The sequence below is a fragment of the Carettochelys insculpta genome, chromosome 10, assembly GCF_033958435.1.
Source record: "Carettochelys insculpta isolate YL-2023 chromosome 10, ASM3395843v1, whole genome shotgun sequence".
In the NCBI taxonomy this organism is placed as follows: domain Eukaryota; kingdom Metazoa; phylum Chordata; order Testudines; family Carettochelyidae; genus Carettochelys; species Carettochelys insculpta.
Window position 1 is genome coordinate 52,990,567 of NC_134146.1, and position 18,273 is coordinate 53,008,839.

At 51.8% G+C, this 18,273-nt stretch overlaps 1 protein-coding gene across 1 annotated transcript in view; it reads right to left on the bottom strand.

Annotated features, from left to right (window-relative positions):
• XXYLT1 (xyloside xylosyltransferase 1) overlaps nt 1-13,913 on the bottom strand; it is a 72,034-nt gene extending 58,121 nt beyond the window's left edge. The window contains exon 1 of the mRNA XM_075004471.1: nt 13,521-13,913. Coding sequence (XP_074860572.1) covers nt 13,521-13,877 — 357 coding nt within the window. The 5' untranslated portion in view covers nt 13,878-13,913. The remainder of the gene's footprint in view (nt 1-13,520) is intronic.
• Between the last annotated feature and the right edge of the window lie 4,360 nt (nt 13,914-18,273).

Below are 18,273 nucleotides of genomic sequence, written 5' to 3' on the forward strand. Positions count from 1 at the left end.
TATTTGCCCTCTGCTGTTCATTCCTTCTGAAGCACCTGGCACCAGCAGCTGCAAGACGGACCAGTGATCTGACCCCGTGTGGCCAAACTTATGGCGGGGAAGGGGCTAAACCTCACTTCCTGCCTTTTTTAACACCACTAGCCACATGCAGCCCAAGGAAAGGTGCTTAAAGGGACCCCGTGCGCCCCATGTCAGGGCAGAGTTCTGTGTCACTAGCAAGGTGCAGAGGGTCTCCTTGCAATGGGCCCCACCAGTGGTGAGAAGGGATAGAATTGTGGGGGGGGGGGGGGGGGGGTTACTGTTAGGTGAGTAAAAGTATGTTGCTAGATAGAAGCCAGTGCATTGGTGGTGAAAATACAATGCAGAGAGTGGGGCGCTGACTGTACGGGACAGGCTCAGTGTTTGAGTGCTGGCAAAAGTGGTTAGCTCCTGTTTTACACCTCACCTAAACATAAGTGTTTCCCTCGCAAACAGGTGCTGTTAAATGCTGTCCTACGGTGGTCATGTGGCCTGTTCCCAGCGGTTGTGTGGGCATGTACCTTAACTCCATATCTGCTGGATGTGAGAGGTCTGTGTTTTACAGAACTCAGGATTGTGGACGGGCACTGCTGGCCAAGCCGGTCTCTGTACTAACACAACTAAGAGGTGGGGGAAAGCCGACTGGTGCAGAGGAGCACGTGGCTCGGACAGGAACTCCTCTTAGAGGCAAATCCTTCGATAGAGAGACTCTGGGCTTTAGTAAGAAAGAGAGGAGGGGAGATATCAAACTATGGGCTAGATCAGACAAACAATCACGTATAAAAGAATCTGATAGATCTGGGATGGGAAGACAAATAAGCAGAGGCAAATCTTTGAAACGCTTCTACACAAATGCTAGAAGTCTGACTAATAAGATGGGTGAACTAGAGTACCTTGTATTAAAAGGAGGAAACTGACATAATAGGCACCACGGAAACCTGGTGGAATGAAGACAATGTATGGGACACAAATCATACCAGTAAGAGAGGAAGCCGTGCTAGTCTATACACCATTAAAACAAAAAGCAGTCAAGTAGCACTTTAAAGACTAGCAAAATAGTTTACTTTGCTAGTCTTTAAAGTGCTACTTGACTGCTTTTTGTTTTAAAGATATAAAATATATCAGAAAGATAGAATGGGCCGTGTGGGTGGTGGAGTGGCACTGTATGCGAAAGATAATGAGGAATCACATGAAATAAGAATTTTAAATTAATCAAAATGTTCCCTAGAATCACTGTGGATAGTAATTCCAAGCTCTACTAAGAATATAGCAGTAGGGATGTATTATCGACCTCCTGATCAGGACAGTGATAGTGATGTTGAACTGCTAAGGGAGATTAGAGAGGCTACCAAAATAAAACACTCAACAGTAACGGGGGATTTCAATTATCCCCATATTGACTAGGTACATGTCACATCACGAGGAGCTGCAGAAATAAGATTTCTCAATGCCGTTAATGACTGCTTCTTGGAGCAGCTGGTACAGGAACCCACAAGGGGAGAGGCAGTTCTCGATTTAGTATTGAGTGGAGCGCAGGATCTCGTCCACGAGGTCACTGTTACAGGACCGCTTGGGAATAGTGATCATAATGTAACAATATTTAATATTCTTGCGGTGGGAAGAACACCTCAGCAGTCCAACACTCCGGCATTTAATTTCAAAAGCAGGAATTATGCAAAAATGAGGAGGTTAATTGAACAGAAATTAAAAACCAGAGTGACTACAACAAAAACCCTGCAAGCTGCATGGAAGCTTCTCAGAGACACTATAATAGAGGCCCAACTTAAATGTATACCCCAAATTAAAAAACATAGTAAGAGACCAAAAAAAGAGCCACCATGGGTTAACACTGATGTAAAACAAGCAGTGAGGGATAAAAGGCATCTTTCAAAAAGTGGAAGGCAAATCACAGTGAGGTAACTAGAAAGGAACAAACACTACCAAATTAAGGGTAAAACTGTAATAAGGAAAGCCAAAAAAGATTGAGGAACAGCTAGCCAAAAGCTCAAAATGTAATAACAAAATGCTTTTTCAATACATTAGATGCAGGAAGCCTGCTAAAAAAACACTGGGTCCCTTAGACAAGACAAATACAAAAAGAGCAATCAAGGTGACAAAGCCATTGCAGAGACACTAAATGATTTTTTTTGTTTCAGTCTTCACACCTGAGGATGTTGGGGAGATTCCCAAACCTGCACCCTTTTTTTTTTTTGTGGGAAATGAAACTGAGGAGCTGTCCCAGATTGAAGCGTCATTAGAGGTGGCTTTGGAACAAATGGATAAACTTAATGTTAACAAATCACTGGGACCGGATGGCATTCATCCAAGGGTTCTGGAAGAACTCAGATGGGAAATTGCAGAACTATTAACACTGGTTTGTAACCTGTCCTTTGGATCAGCTTCCTTACCTAATGACTGAAAAAGATAGCTAATGTGACACTAATATTTAAAAAGGGCCTAGAGGTGACCTTGGCAATTACAGACTGGTAAGTTTAACTTCAGGTCTGGGCAAGTTAGTTGACACAATAGTACACAATAAAATTGTCAGGCAAAAGTCAATGTGGTTTCTGCAGAGGGAAATCATGTCTTACTAATCTGTTAGAGTTCTTTGAAGGGGTTAACAAACATGCAGACAGGTGAGATGCAGGGGATACAGTATACTTGGATTTCCAGAAAGCCTTTAACAAGGTACCTCACCAAAGGTTCTTATGTAAATTAAGTTGTCATGGGATAAGAGGGAAGGTCCTTTCATAGACTGAGAACTGGTTAAGACAGGAAACAGAGGGTAGGTATAAATGGTAAATTTTCCGAATGGAGAGGGGTAACTAGCGGTGTTCCCCAATGGTCAGTCCTAGGACCAATCCTGTTCAATTTATTCATAAATGATCTGGAGAAAGGGGTGAGCAGTGAGGTGGCAAAGTTTGCAGATGACACTAAACTGTTCAAGATAATCAAGACAAAGGTAGACTGTGAAGAACTTCAAAAAGATCTCATCAAACTGAATGATTAGGCAACAAAATGGCAAATTAAATTTAATGTGGATAACTGTAAGGTAATGCACATTGGAAAAAACAGCCCCAACTATACTTACAATACGATGGGGGCTAATTTACCTATAACTAATCAGTAGAGAGATCTTGGAGTTATCGTGGATCTTTCCTTGAAAACATCCACGCAGTGCGCAGAGGCTGTCAAAAAGGCAAATAGGATGCTAGGTATTATTAAAAAAGGGATAGAAAATAAATCTAGGAGTAGCTTACTGCCCCTATATAAATCTATGGTACGCCCACCTCTTGAATACTGTGTACAGATGTGGTCTCCTCACCTAAAAAGTATATCCTGGCACCGGAAATGATTCAGAAAAGGGCAAGTAAAATGACTAGGGGTGTGGAACAGGTCCCATATGAGGAGAGGCTAACAAGATTGGGACTTCTTGGTTTAGAAAAGAGGAGGCTGAGGGGGGACATGATAGAGGTATATAAAATTATGACAGCTGTGGAAAGGGTGAATAAAAAGTTATTTACTTGCGCCCATAATACAAGAACTAGAGCACACCAAATGAAATTAATGAGTAGCAGGTTTAAAACTAACAAAAAAGAGTTCTTCTTCACTTAAGCACATAGTTAACCTGTGGAACTCCTTGCCAGAGGAGACTGTGAAGGCTAGGACTACAACAGAATTTAAGAAAGAACTAGATAAATTCATGGAGGTTAGGTCCATAAAAGGTTATTAGCCAAGACCTGGCCTCTGATTGTCGGAGGCTGGAGATGGATGGCAGGAGACAAATCGCTTGATCATTGTCTTTGGTCCCCCCACCACCCCAGGGCACCTGGGACTGGCCACTGTCGGCAGACAGGCTGCTGGGCTGGATGGGCCTTTGGTCTGACCAAGTAGGGCCATTCTTATGTTCTTAAAAGTGGTGTCAGAAAATTTCAGCATACCAGGGAGCAGAAAATGTTTCTCTGGCAGCCTGCGGTCTCTATGTACATAGGCTACTGACAGTGTTCTCTGTAATGTGTGCATTTGCGTGCCCGCTCAGAAGAAAGTCAAATGCTGCCCAGCTGATTAGCAGAGAGCCCACAACTAGGTTTTGTGTTCCTACTGGGAAAAGCACAATTGCACAAACCTTGGTGCACATAAAAAAATTATTCTGCACATGGATGGAAAGGATTAAAGGGAACATCAGCTACAGACTAGCCTGAGATAAACCTTAGACCCTATGAGGAGAGGCTGAGAGATTTGGGCTTATTTAAGTTGAAGAAAACTGAGGGGCGATTTGACAGCAGTCTTCAACTTTCCTGAAAGGAAGCTCTAATCAGGATGGAGAGAGACTGTTCTCAGTGGTGACAGGTGGCAGAAAAAGGAGCAATGAATGGTCTGATGTTACAGAGGAAGAGGTGTAGGTTGGCTATTAGGAAAAACTTTCACCAGAAGGGTGACGCTACAGTACAAATCAATGATGGCCTGATCAATACCACACTGACCACTACACTTACCTACACACTTCTAGCTTCCATGCTGCACACACAACATGCTCCCTCATTTACAGTCAAGCCCTTAGGTATGATCGTATCTGCTCTGAACCTACTGACAGAGACCAAAAGCTATAAGATCTCCACAAAACATTCATAAACCTGAATTACCCACTGGGAGAAGTAAAAAAAACAAACTGACAGGGCCAGACGAATACCCAGAAACCAACTATTCCAAGATAGGCCCCAAAAAAGTCAACAACAGAAAACAACTCAAACCGCTGCAATGCATCATTAAAGACCCCCATCCTAAATCAGGATGCCACACTCCAGAAGGCCCAAGCTGACAGGCCTGTTCTCTCCTATAGACAACCTCCCAACCTTAAGTAGTCTCACCAGCAAAAAGAGAAGTTACTCACCGTAGTAACGGTGGTTCTTCGAGATGTGTCCCCACGGGTGCTCCACGTTAGGTGTTGGGCTCGCCCCAGCGCCGCAGGTCGGATCTTCCAAGCAGTTTCTGCCGGACCGCGCATGCGCCGGTGCGCACCGCTCCCTTGCGCGCTCCCGGCCAAGTGCGCAATCTGGTCCCCGCCAGTTCCTTGACCAACCGCCTCGGATGCTCCTGCAAAACACTAAACAGGGATCTGAAGCGGGGAGGATGGACGGGTGGTGGAGCACCCACGGGGACACATCTCGAAGAACCACCGTTACTATGGTGAGTAACTTCTCTTTCTTCTTCGAGTGTCCCCGTGGGTGCTCCACAATAGGTGACTACCCAGCAGTAACCCAAAATAGGAGGTGGGTAATCGGATCATGTGCAGCTTGTCCCCGAGAGGACCGCTGTCGAGAGCTGGGTATCCTCTTGGAATACCCTGTGAAGGGCGTAGTGCTTGGCGAAGGCGTCATAGGATGACCAGGTCGCCGCTCTGCAAATGTCTTTTAGTGCAACGCCCTTGAAAAAGGCTGTTGATGCCGCCACCGCCCCAGTGGAGTGAGCCCTGGGCGGGGCCAGTAAAGGAGTTCGTAGCACATTTTTATGCAGAATACGATGTGCTTTTTGAGTTCGTAGCACATTTTTATGCAGGATACGATGTGCTTCGAGATTCTCTGCGAAGAGAGACCTTCTCCTTTTGATTTGGGAGCGAGAGAGACTAGGAGTCTATCCGTTTTATGGAAGGACTTAGTCCTGTCTCTATAGAAAGCCAGCGCCTGCCTCACGTCCAGGAGGTGTAGGTGCGCCTCTTTGTTAGTTATGAGGCTTTGGATAACGAGGGTAAAACTATAGGTTCGTTAATATGAAACTCTGAAGAAACTTTGGGAACAAAGGCTGGATGCAGCCGTAAGGTTACCACCTCCTTGGAAATTACTGTGCAGGGTGGCGTTGCCATGACTGCCGCAAGCTCGCTCACCCTGCGAGCTGACGTGAATGCAAGAAGGAAGGTCGTCTTTATCGTAAGGAGACGGAGGGAAACCGTGGCTAAGGGTTCAAACGGTGGTCCCGTTAGCGCATTAAGCACCAGGTCCAAGCTCCACGAAGGTGGAAGCGGTTTCAGAGGGGGGTATAGGTTTACCAGCCCTTTGAGGAACCTGGTAACCATGGGATGGGCAACCACTGTGTGCCCTTCCTCTTCATGTCTGAAAGCCGATATAGCGGCAAGGTGGACCCTTCAACGAGGATAGGGAGAGTCCGCCTCTCTTGAGGTCCAGTAAATACTTTAGTATTACAGGTATATGCGCAGCAAGGGGGGCTAATTGCTTGGTAGAACACCATGCAGTGAATCGAGTCCATTTTTGCTTATAGGGCTTCCTGGTGGAAGTCCTCCTGCTACTTTCTAGGACTTGTTGCACTCCCTCCGTACGTGTGCTCTCTAGGGAGCTGAGCCATGGATTAACCATGCTTGCAGTCGCAGGCCTCGGGGGTGTGAATGCACTATGGACCCCTGGGCTACATGATCAGATCCGGCGCCACTGGGAGGGGCATCGGTGGACGGTCCGACATGCACAGGAGTAGGGGGAACCATTGCTGTCGATCCCACGTTGGGACTACTAGGATCATTCAGGCTCCCTCTCTCCTGGCTTTCTGCGAGAGTTTGTGGATCAGCACTGTGGGAGGAAACGCATAAAGCAGGGGGCCTATCCATGGGATCGCGAATGCGTCCCCCAGGGACCCCCGTCCCAGTCCTGCCCTGGAGCAGAATCATGGGCACTTCTTGTCGTGTTGAGTGGCAAACAGGTCTACCTGGGGAAAACCCCATGCACAAAAAAATCAGTCGTAGGAGATCAGAATGGATCTGCTACTCGTGTGTGAGTGCGAAGCGCCTCCTCAGCTGGTCTGCCTTCACATTGTGAGCGCCTGGTAAATACGAGGCTTTCAAGGTTATATTGCTGGCGATGCACCAGTTCCACAACCGGACTGCTTCCGCACATAAGGCACGGGACCGAGCTCTTCCTTGCCGATTTATATAAAACATGGCAGAGGTACTGTCTGTACTGATCCCGACTACTTGCCTCATATATAGTCTCGAAAGTGTTTGCAGGCGTTGAACACTGCTCTGAGCTCCAGTATATTTACGTGCAGTGACTGTTCCGTGGAGGACCACAGTCCTTGCATCACCTTTTCGCCCATGTGTGCTCCCCACCCTATGTGGGAGGCATCGGTAGTGAGAAAAACAGATATTTGTGGTTGGTGAAAGGGCACCCCTGTTAGCATGTACTTGGGGTTCACCCACTATTGCAGGGATCTGCGCACTTCTGTCGTGGGCGACACCACCCTGTGGACAGTGTGTGCTGCCGGTTTGTAGACGCTCACCAGCCAGTGCTGCATGCTGCGCCTAAGCAATCGGGCATTCTGTACCACAAACGTTGCTCCTGCCATGTGGCCCAGCAGCTGTAAGCACGTCAGAACCGGCACCCTAGGGCTGAAGGTGATGACTTGCACGAGGGAACCAATGGCGTGAAAGCGGGCATCTGGTAGATAAACCCTTGCTGTGATGGAATTTATACGTGCCCCTATGAACTCTATGTCCTGTGCGGGGTCTATCTGATTTGCCAGATTGATGACCAGGCCCAGCGAAGAGAACGTGCCTGCTGTGACGCGTATCATGCGAAGTACCTCCTCCTTCGAGGCCCCTTTCAGTAGGCAGTCTTTTTTTTTTTTTTTTTTCCAGATATGGGAATATAAACACCTCCTGTCTGAGCAGGTCGGCTGACACCACTGCCAAGGTCATGGTGAAGACTCTGGGGGCCGAGGAGAGGCCGAACGGCAGAACCTTGTACTGAAAATGTTCTTTGCCTACCATAACCCGAAGAAAACGCCTGTGAGCCGGGTGAATAGTTATGTGGAAATACGCGTCTTGTAAGTCGAGGGCTGTGAACCAATCTCCATCGTCCAGTGCCGTAAGTATAGAGGCGACTGTGATCATCTGAAAGCGTTGCTTGCGCAAGTACCGGTTGAGGCCTCGAAGATCTAGGATGGGCCTCCAGCCTCCTGTCTTTTTCTCTGTGAGGAAGTATCTTGAGTAGAACCCTTTCCCTCGGAGTTGCTCCGGCACTCTTTCCACTGCCCCTATAAGCATAAGATGGCCTACCTCCCGCTTGAGTCTCGCTTCGTGGGAAGCGTCCTTTAGGTGGGGTCTGGGTGGAGGTTGTGATGGTGGGAGCGACTGGAAGGGAATCGCGTAACCCGTGGCCATGATCTCCAGTACGCATTTGTCTGTGGTGATCTTTTGCCACTGGTCGTAGCATGGTCAGAGGCGATGGTGGACCAGTAGCTTTGGATGACATTGCGCGATGGTAGCGATAGTGCAGCCCTCGATCTGTGTGTCAAACTTGTGGCCTTTGGCTCTGCCCCGAGGACGCACGGCGCTGTTGAGAACGTCGCCTGGGAGTTCTGTACTGTTGGTGCTGTTGATGTCGCCCTTGCTCGTAGCCCCTGTGGTACTGGGGACGCTGTGGTTGATACTGCAAACAGCTTCTGCTTGTCAAAGGGGAGATCAACAATCTTCGCCTGCATATCCCTCGGGATACCCGATGTCCAGAGCCAGGACTCCCTGCTCATGACCACTGCCGTAGCTGTTGAGCATGCTCCCGTATCCGCTACGTCTAGGGCGATCTGAACTCCCGTCCTCGAGGCCGTGTAGCCTTCTTGCTCGACAGCCTTGAGCACCGGCTTCTCGTCCTCTGGAAGCGAGTCCATGAGGGAGGTTAAGCTAGAGTAGTTGTTGAAATTGTGGTTCGCTAGATGCGCTGCGTAATTCGCCATTCTCAACAGTAGAGTGGAGGAGAAGTAGACCTTTCTGCCGAACAGCTCTAGTTTCTTGGCATCTTTGTCCGTTCCCCCTGTTTTGTACTGAGACGTTTTTGATCTCTGTTGAGACGATTCTACCACCAGAGAATTTGGTTGTGGGTGGCTGAACAGGAGCTCCATGCCCTTCGCCGGCACGAAGTATTTCTTGTCCGCTCTCTTGTGGACAGGTGGATAGTCGCAGGGGTCTGCCATATCGTGGTGGCGGACTCCAAGATTGCTTCGTCAAGCGGTATGGCTATTTTAGAGGAGGCCGGAGGTCTCAGATTTTTAAGGAGCTTATGGTGCTTCTCTTGCACCTCTGCTGTCTGGATGTCTTGCGTGGAGGCCACCCTTTTAAACAGCTCTTGGAACTGTTTGAGATTGTCCGGAGGATGGACGTCCCCCGAGGCCGTAGCCTCATCCGGGGAGGACAACGAGGAACCGCTAGGGTACGCCTCTCTGGACCCCTCCGGGTCCTGTTGACGGTGGTACATCCGCTCGCTAGAAGCTTGCGAGGGAAAATATCGGGGTTCCAGAACCAACTCCCCCTGAGATATCTGAGTCTCCGTCCTCGTTCGCGATTGCCCTCGGGGATACGGAACCGTCTGTGGGGATCTGTCCCTGGTCGTATGCCTATGGTGTCTATGCCCCGCATGACAGGGGCGACCATGGCAACACAGGCACTGCTCCTGGGGTGGTGACCTGGACCACTCCCTTGGTGCAGACCCCCTACGTCTGGGGGAGCGAGATCTTCTGGAGACCTGGGACGCTGGAGAGACCGATTTGTGATAGTACTCAAGTGGCTCGAAGCCCAAGAAGGGCGAAGGTGGTCCAAGCCATGGGGAGGCTGGCTGTAGAAATGGAGATGGGGGCTCCGGATAGGCTAGGGGTGACCCCTGCCTTCTCGTTGGAGTCCGCAGCACGAGTGGAGGGCTCAGAGAAAGCAGCTCTGCAGCCCTGTCTGGAGAGGGACTGTGGTGCCATGTTTTCTATGATGCCTTTCCCCTCCCCTGTGGGGGTGGGTCCACGCCCTGACGCGTCCGGGATCTCGGCCCCGTAGTCTGCACCACGCTCGGCACGCTCCTCAGCGGTGCCGCGCGGGCCGTCTCCCCCGGTGCCTGCAGGCCGCATGCCTGTGCACTCTGCACTGCCGGTTCCCCAGGGGTCGGTGCCGCTGTTTGCGGTGCCGCCGGTTCCGGCGCTTGCTTGGCCGCCGCCCTGCCCACGGTGCGGGGCGGCTGTTTGATCATCGGAGGCTGAACCTCCGCCACGTGCGTCTCCGCGCCGCCGCCGATCAGCTGTAGCTGCGTCTGGGGGCTGTGCGCTCCACCCGTCCCGCTCGTTGCTGCTGCCGGCAGGGATCGGGTTGGGGAGATTTTCCTCCGTTTTTGCGCTGATGCGGTTAGGGACGCGGCTTTCCTTTTATGGGTCCCGGAGGGTCCCTCCTGCTGCGGCCGCTCTGGCACGTCTGGCTGGAGGGCCTTGTCAAACAGCAGCATTTCCCTGTCCTTCCTTGCTCTGGCTGTTAACTTGGCGCAGAAGGAACATTTCTGAGTGACATGGGATTCCCCCAAGCACCTTATGCACTGACCGTGCCCATCAGACGCTGGCATCGCCTCGCGGCACGACTCACATTTCTTGAATCCTGAAGAGGACATTGTGGTGAGTCTTTGAGTTGTTAATAGGGTACTTAGCACCTTCTCTGTGCTTGTTCCCCTCTCAGATAAAGCCTGCCGTGGCAAGAGGGCTAATGGCCCTAGGCTCCTGGCCTCCGGTGCTCCGCTTGTTCCTAGGATTGGAAGCTTTGAATTCCTTTCCTTTCTTTGTGGTTTTTTTTTTTTTTTTGAAAACAGCCGACTAACTAAATCTAAGACTGAAGAAACTTTAAAACAATTAAAAACGTTAAATACGCTAACTCTGGCTGTAGCCTGAGCGGATTCCGTCTGCAGCTGATGGCGGTTAAAGAGGAACTGGCGGGGACCGGATCGCGCACGTGGCCGGGCGCACGCAAGGGAGCGGCGCACACCAGCGCATGCGCGGTCCGGCAGAAACTGCTTGGAAGATCCGACCTGCGGCGCCGGGGCGAGCCTGACACCTAATGTGGAGCACCCACGGGGATACTCGAAGAACCACCACAGGTTATACCACAATAATACCAGCCCTGGAACTTTTCCTTGAACAAGCCCTGCTGCCAACTTTGTCCACATATCTATTCTGGAAATACCATCATTGGACCTAACCATGTTAATCACAGAATCACAGGGAACATTCTTCTGTTCCTCAACTAACATCATACACGCCATCACGTGCCAACAACGCCCACACACCATGTATATAGGACAGACTGTAAACACTCTTCGACAAAAAACAGACACAAAACAGACAACAAAAAAGTCCAGACACACAAACCTGTCAGTCAGCACTCTAATGGAGTTGGCCATCCTGTTAATGACCTGAAAGTCTGTGTTTTACTGAAAAAGAACTTTAACAACCGTTTGCAGAGCAAATGCTCAGAACTGCCATATATATTCCAATTCAGCACATTAACACATGGTTTGAACCAGGACAGCCATATCCTGACCCATTACTGGGACTCTTTTACATACTTTGTTTTATCTAACTTCTCCACCCCACACCCTCCTCCTGCCACCCCTCTGCTCTTCTAATTTGCCAACCTTGATAACAATTTTTCTGATTTGTCACCTTGATAACAATTTTTGGACCTCTGTGCTTTACATATTGAGTCTGTTCTGATAAGGCTGTGATCTGAAAAAGTGGGTCTGTCCCATGAAAGCTCATCACCTAATAAATTATTTTGTTAGTCTTAGAAGTGCTACATGACTGCTGTTTGGTTTTGATAGACTACAGACTAGCATGGCTATCTCTCTGTCACCAGAAGGGTGGTGAAGCACTGGAACGTATTACCGAGAGAGGGGGTGAAATCTCCGTCCCTAGAGGTTTTTTAAGTCCGGGCTTCATGAAGTCCTGGCTAGGAGGATTTAGTTGGGGTTGATCCTGCTTTAGGCAGGGAGCTGGATTTGATGACCTCCTGAGGTCCCTTCCAGCCCTAAGATTCTACAATTTCCCCAGTGCCAGTTCTGCTCTTAGTCCTTCTCCCCAAAGCTGACAACTCACTAACAGATACCCTGGGCTCAGCACAAGGAAGCTTCCAACAGGAGAGCCAGGCAGCTCTGGCAGCCCCAGGGGCAGCGTTCCCTTTCGGCTGAGCACTGGAGCAGCCACCCAGGAGATTTAGGTGCTGCCCAGCTGGTTAGCAGCATGCCCCCAGCCAGCACAGTGTGAGTTTCTGTTGGTGGTGCACATCGGCACATGCCTTAATGCACAGAACAAAGTTCAACCTGCCCATGGATGGAAACAATTGGAGGAGCCCTGCGCAGGAGTCAGCAGTCCCTCACCCGCTGCAGAGGAGGGGCAATGACCATGTGGACCTGGCCTGGTGTGGAGGTGCCCACTGGCTGTGTTCCAATAAGGGAAAGCGCCCAAGGACACCGACAGCTGACACAGGTGGAGCTCAGACCCAGCTTCAGGCAGCACAGCCTTTGCCGCAGCAATGCGCCCCGGCCCAGAGCATCACAGGGTTCAGCGGGGTCAGCCTTTACGCCCACAAGGCGAAGCTCCACGGCCACGCGAAGGAGGAGGAGGAGGAGGAGGAGGAGGAGGAGGAATGGCGCCTTCCACTCCACCGGCCCTTCGCTCCCGGGAGGGTATCTGAAGACTATTCCCTAGGGGCACGGTCGCTCCCCCGCCCCTCCTCAGTGGAGGTGCTGCAGGGTCCCCTCAAGCAGCAGCACCGCTCCCTTTGGGCCGGGGCTAAGCCCTGGGCAGGGAGCGCAGCACAGAGCTGCCCTGGGCACCTGCCACGAGGGAAACAGCGGGACCAGCCCTGGGGCTTCCAGCCCAGCTGCCCGAGCCCTGGGCCACCCAGCCCACTGCAACCCCAGTGCTACCATGCAGGCTCGGGCCCAGCCCCAGGCTGCCCTGCGCCCCCCTCCAGGGCGGCGCCCCAGGGCCCGGCGCAGACACCCCGCGCCCCCCTCCCAGGGCGGCGCCCCAGGGCCCGGCGCAGACACCCCGCGCCCCCCTCCCAGGGCGGCGCCCCAGGGCCCGGCGCAGACACCCCGCGCCCCCCTCCCAGGGCGGCGCCCCAGGGCCCGGCGCAGACACCCCGCGCCCCCCTCCCAGGGCGGCGCCCCAGGGCCCGGCGCAGACACCCCGCGCCCCCCTCCCAGGGCGGCGCCCCAGGGCCCGGCGCAGACACCCCGCGCCCCCCTCCCAGGGCGGCGCCCCAGGGCCCGGCGCAGACACCCCGCGCCCCCCTCCCAGGGCCGCGCCCCAGGGCCCGGCGCAGACACCCCGCGCCCCCCTCCCAGGGCGGCGCCCCAGGGCCCGGCGCAGACACCCCGCGCCCCCCTCCAGGGCGGCGCCCCAGGGCCCGGCGCAGACACCCCGCGCCCCCCTCCCAGGGCCGCGCCCCAGGGCCCGGCGCAGACACCCCGCGCCCCCCTCCAGGGCCGCGCGCCAGGGCCCGGCGCAGACACCCCGCGCCCCCCTCCCAGGGCCGCGCGCCAGGGCCCGGCGCAGACACCCCGCGCCCCCCTCCAGGGCCGCGCGCCAGGGCCCGGCGCAGACACCCCGCGCCCCCCTCCAGGGCCGCGCGCCAGGGCCCGGCGCAGACACCCCGCGCCCCCCTCCCAGGGCCGCGCCCCAGACACCCGCCCCGGTACCTGGCAGGCGAAGCGCAGCTCCGGCAGCAGCGGGCGCAGCAGCGCGCGGGCGATCTCGCGGCTGGCCGGCTCGCTGACGAAGTGCAGGCGCAGGGCCTGGCCGGGCGGGAGGCGCGCGCCGCGCAGCAGGGAGCTCAGCGCCGCTCGGGCCCGCGCCTGCAGCGCCGGGCTGCGCGCCGCGCGCGTGAACATGAGCAGCAGGTGCAGCGCGGGCGCGGGCGGGGCCGGGGGCGCGCGCGTGGCGCGCAGGCGGCGCGTGGCGCTGGAGAAGGTCTCGCGCCCCCCGCCCAGGTAGTAGAAGGCGCAGACGCCCAGCGCGGCGCCCAACAGCAGCAGCGGGGACCCCGGGCGGGCCATGGCGGCGCGCGGGCAGCGCAGCGGAGACCCCGCCCCACCCCGGTCACGTGGGGAGACGCGGCCCCGCCCCCAGCGTCCCGTGGGATGAGCGCCAAGCGAGACCCCGCCCCGCCCCGGTCACGTGGGGAGACGCGGCCCCGGCCCCGGCGACGAGCGCCAAGCGAGGAGGGGGCGGGGCGCGGCGCGCTCCCGGCGGACGCACGTGCGGAGCAGGGGCCCGGCCTGTGCGAGCCACCCGTGTGCGCCGTTACCGCGGGTCACTGGCGGCCTCCGCCTCCCCGCAGGCTCCGCCGCTGGGTGAATGACGGGATAACCGGGGCACAGCCCAACGGCACCTCCCCCCACAAACAGCCGCCGCGCCCCGCCCCCAGGCCGCCCCGGGGCACCGCTCCCAGCCGCGCCCCAGCAGCTGCCAAGTGTCCGGGCTGAGGGCATTGAAGGCAGCGGCCTAAGCCGGGAAAAGGGGGAAAAAAACCGGGAGAGGAATTCTCCCAAAGCGGCCCGGCGCTCGCCCTTGCACGGCCTGAGAACGTAACCCGGGGAAGTGCAGGCAGAGCCGCCCTCCGTCTTTCCCCCCGGGAACTGAAGTGGTTAAGGAGAAATACAAAAGTAAAGGTCTTAACTGAAACGAACTACGAGGGTTTATTTAGGTAGCGTTTCTTTTACATACAACAGCATACAAAGCAACAACATAAAAAGGAAATAAAACTCATTATATAGTTACTAATTGACTTACAATTAGTTGGTACATTTTGATTACCTTAATCAGGCAGGCTTAATTGCCCTTAGATTTGTCAAGCTGGATTGCCCTTAATAAATAGGACCGCAAGGGGCCACAGCTCTAATGCTTAGAGCCCTTGCACCAGTTGACTGCACTACTTCCGCTGCTGGAGGGTTTGGTGAGGGTGTTCCCTAGCCCCAGGCAGTTATACTTTAAGCACTTTTTAAGCTTAGGCAAATATAGCTCGCTAGCTAGCAAAACATTAACTAACAATAACTACATTAACATTACGTTTAAAAGGGTATTAGCACCTCCAGCTGATTAGCCCAGGAACAGGGCCAATGGCCTTTATTGTTCTGGAAAGTTGTTGTCATCGTGGCCGGCCGCACAGGCGCGAAGACACGCTGCATCAGGCAATGCCGCTCGGTAAAAAGAATAATGCCTCGGGGACATCGGTCAGCGATGTCGGTCGACGCCAGCCGGTGGCAGCGCTCAGCGTCAGGAAGAGGCGTCGTCGTGTGGCGGCGCTAGTCTCCTCCGTTCTCCTCAGCGGCTGTGATGATAGCAGTAGAATGGCGAAGTTGCAGCAGTTAAGGCTCTTCCTAGTGATTTTCAACTTAAGTGATCAGCTCAATTGCCTTCAGCAGGGCATGCACAGAGAGGAAAAGCCAAGTCAAAAGCCAGGCAAGCCTTCCTCCCCTTTTACCAAAGGGTGGCCTTTTATGGCCACATCTCATTAGTATGCAGAAAGGTCGGGAAGGTTGTCCATATATGGTTATTATGTTAGTCCATTTTTTAAAGTATGTGTCCTTATAAATGGTACAATCCAGTGCTGCTTAGGCCAGACCTGATTGAGAACTTCAGATCACTTTACAATTTGAATTTCATGTGGCAGTTATAGCGTCGATAGTGGCTGTGCATTGAGACTAATAGAGCAGTGACTGCATATGATTTAAAATGATTGATAAGGGAAATATTTGCTCAATTTAAATGGTTTCTGTGCTCATGCAATTACATAAAGGATCAGGGACCATCACTTACACCTAGAGTAAACACATTACGCCATTAAGTGATGAGCGTGGTCGGGTTGGAGGAACAGCTCAGCTTAGTTTGACACGAAGGAAAGGGAGGGAGGCCAGCTCAGGCCAATTCATCGGTAAGAAAATCATGCTCAGCTTCTACATATGCACAGGAGTCAATGCACGATCCCTCCTGTGCACCTATACACAGCTCCTGCCTGTATATACCAGTGTAGATGCACACAGAGGTGCATGTATATGCTACATGAATGGTGGCCTAAGTGTAAGCCTCCAGTGCCTAGGCTTTGAAGTGGTGTACTATAACTGGGCTGACTTTGTATGTACTACTCTGGCCCCTCTTCGTTTAGAGAGTGTGGTGAGGATCTAGAGGCAGTGTTTGAGTCTGCAGCTTTTCTCCCGGATTATCCATCTTATATTGAATTTGCAGTTGACTGCACTAACCGCATGTCAGTCTATGTCCAAATTCTGGAGGCAGAGTTTTTCATCTAAGACAAAGCTCTTTTGTGTGCCTTGCACATATGCTATTGAAAGACGATGTGCTCTCTTGTAGCAATCATTGCCAGATATTTTGATCTGATGATGTAGATTTCCAGTATTTTGGATTGATGTTGAACTTTTTCATGGCATTTTTGCATGTATCCTTGACTCTTAGCTTTGGTCTCTCTTTTTCTCAGCCCACATGACAGTTCACTAAAGAGGATTTCTTTGAGAAGACATTAGTCATCCATTCTTCTCACATGACGAAGCCATCGTAGTCTTCTGCTGTTGAGGATTGCTATGAGGATGGGTATGCCAGATCTTGACAGGACATCTGCATTTGAAACTACATCTTGCCAGTTGATAGTCATAATTTTGCGAAGGCAGCAAAGATGGAAACTGTTCAGTTTTTTCTCCTGGTTCAAGAAGGTGGTCTGTGCCTCAGAACCATATAGCAAGGTACACAATACACATGCCTGGTAGATTAGCATCTTAGTTTTCACTGTCTGCTTAGGATTGTTCCATGCTCATTTTGTAAATGTGCCCAAAATCGTAGCTGCCTTCCTGATTCTGATGTTCAGTTCTTCATCCACGGATAGGTTTGTGTTGACAGTAGATCCAAGGTAACAGAATTGCTGAACCACATCTAATGGGCCACGGCTACCTCTCTGATACATATCTAACGGGCTATTATCCAGAATGACATTAGGTCGCTGAGGTATACCTTGAACGAATACAACAGTTTTCTTTATGCTTATGTCAAGGGAAAACAACTTGCAGGCTTTGGATAGAGAATCCGTCAGCGACTGTAGCATGTCTTCATTATAAGCGACAAGAGCTGCATCATCTGTGAAGAGGAGTTCCCTAGTGAGGACTTTTCTTGACCTTAGTTTTGGCCTTGAGTCTTGCCAGGTTGTGGAGAGAGCCATCTAACTGTGTGTGGAGAAATACATCGCTGTGTGAGTTTTGAAATGAGCAATTTAGTAAAACTGAGAAGAATATGCCGAAGAGGGTAGGGACAAGAACAAACCCTTGTCTGACTCTGCTGTTCATTGCAAATGGTTCCTATGTAGATCCATCACATTGTACTGTTGCTTTCAGGTTTTCATGAAAGGATGTTATGAGCTTGAGTAGGGTTGGTGGGCAGCCAATCTTGGTTAACACTCTGTATTGTCCTGATCTACTAACTGTATCAAACACCTTTGTTAAGTCCACAAATGCTATGAATAGCAGCTTTCCTTGTTCTGTACATTTTTCTGTAGTTGTCAAAGTGAGAAAATCAGGTCTGCTGTTGACCTGTCTGCCTTGAAGCCACACTGTGTTTCTGGATAGACTCAATCTGCGAGTTTTTGCAGGCGTTTGAGAATGACATGGGCAAATGTTTTGCTTGTGATGATCACTAATGAGATGCCTCTGTAGTTGTTGCAGTCACCCTTGTCGCCTTTGTTTTTATAGAGGGTGATGTCCCACATGACACAAAGGATGCAAACACCTCCTGCTCTCCAACATTTTAGGAGTAAATCATGGAGGAAGGGGAAGAGCGCAGCCTTATTTGCTTTCAGGACTTCAGCTGGACTTCTGTCGTCATCTGGTGCTTTTCCATTGGAGAGAGCATCAAGACCTTGAGAAAGTTCCTCCTCGGTAGGCTCTGCATGTAGCTCAGATATTTCTGAAAGAGTTGGGGCTTCTTGTCTGTGATCACCTGTCCATTTAAATACTTCAGTGGTGTGACTTTGGTAATGTTTGGTCTTAGTGCTTTCTTCAGTCCATCACACATGATTTTCAGGTCACCCAAATCATGTCATGCCTTTTGAACATTAGAACATAGATCGGCCCAATATTTGTTCGCCCACCACCTGGATTCTCTCTGAAGAACCGATCTTGTGTGTTGATCTCTTGTGCTTTGAGATGGGTTCTTTATGTTACTCAGACATGCCTTGTGTTTTTCTTCAAGAAGAGTCCTAAGAATGTCAGCATTATGTAAAGTGTGCATATGCTCACAATAGTCTTTATGCGTTCCTGAGTGTTGGAGATGTTATTTGCAAGCGTTATGCATATCCCTAGTTTTATTCACTTTTACAGAGCTCAGCATGGATGTGAGTAAGAAAACAGAAGACATTCAACTTGATCCCAGTGCTGAAGGGAGCAGCACAACTCA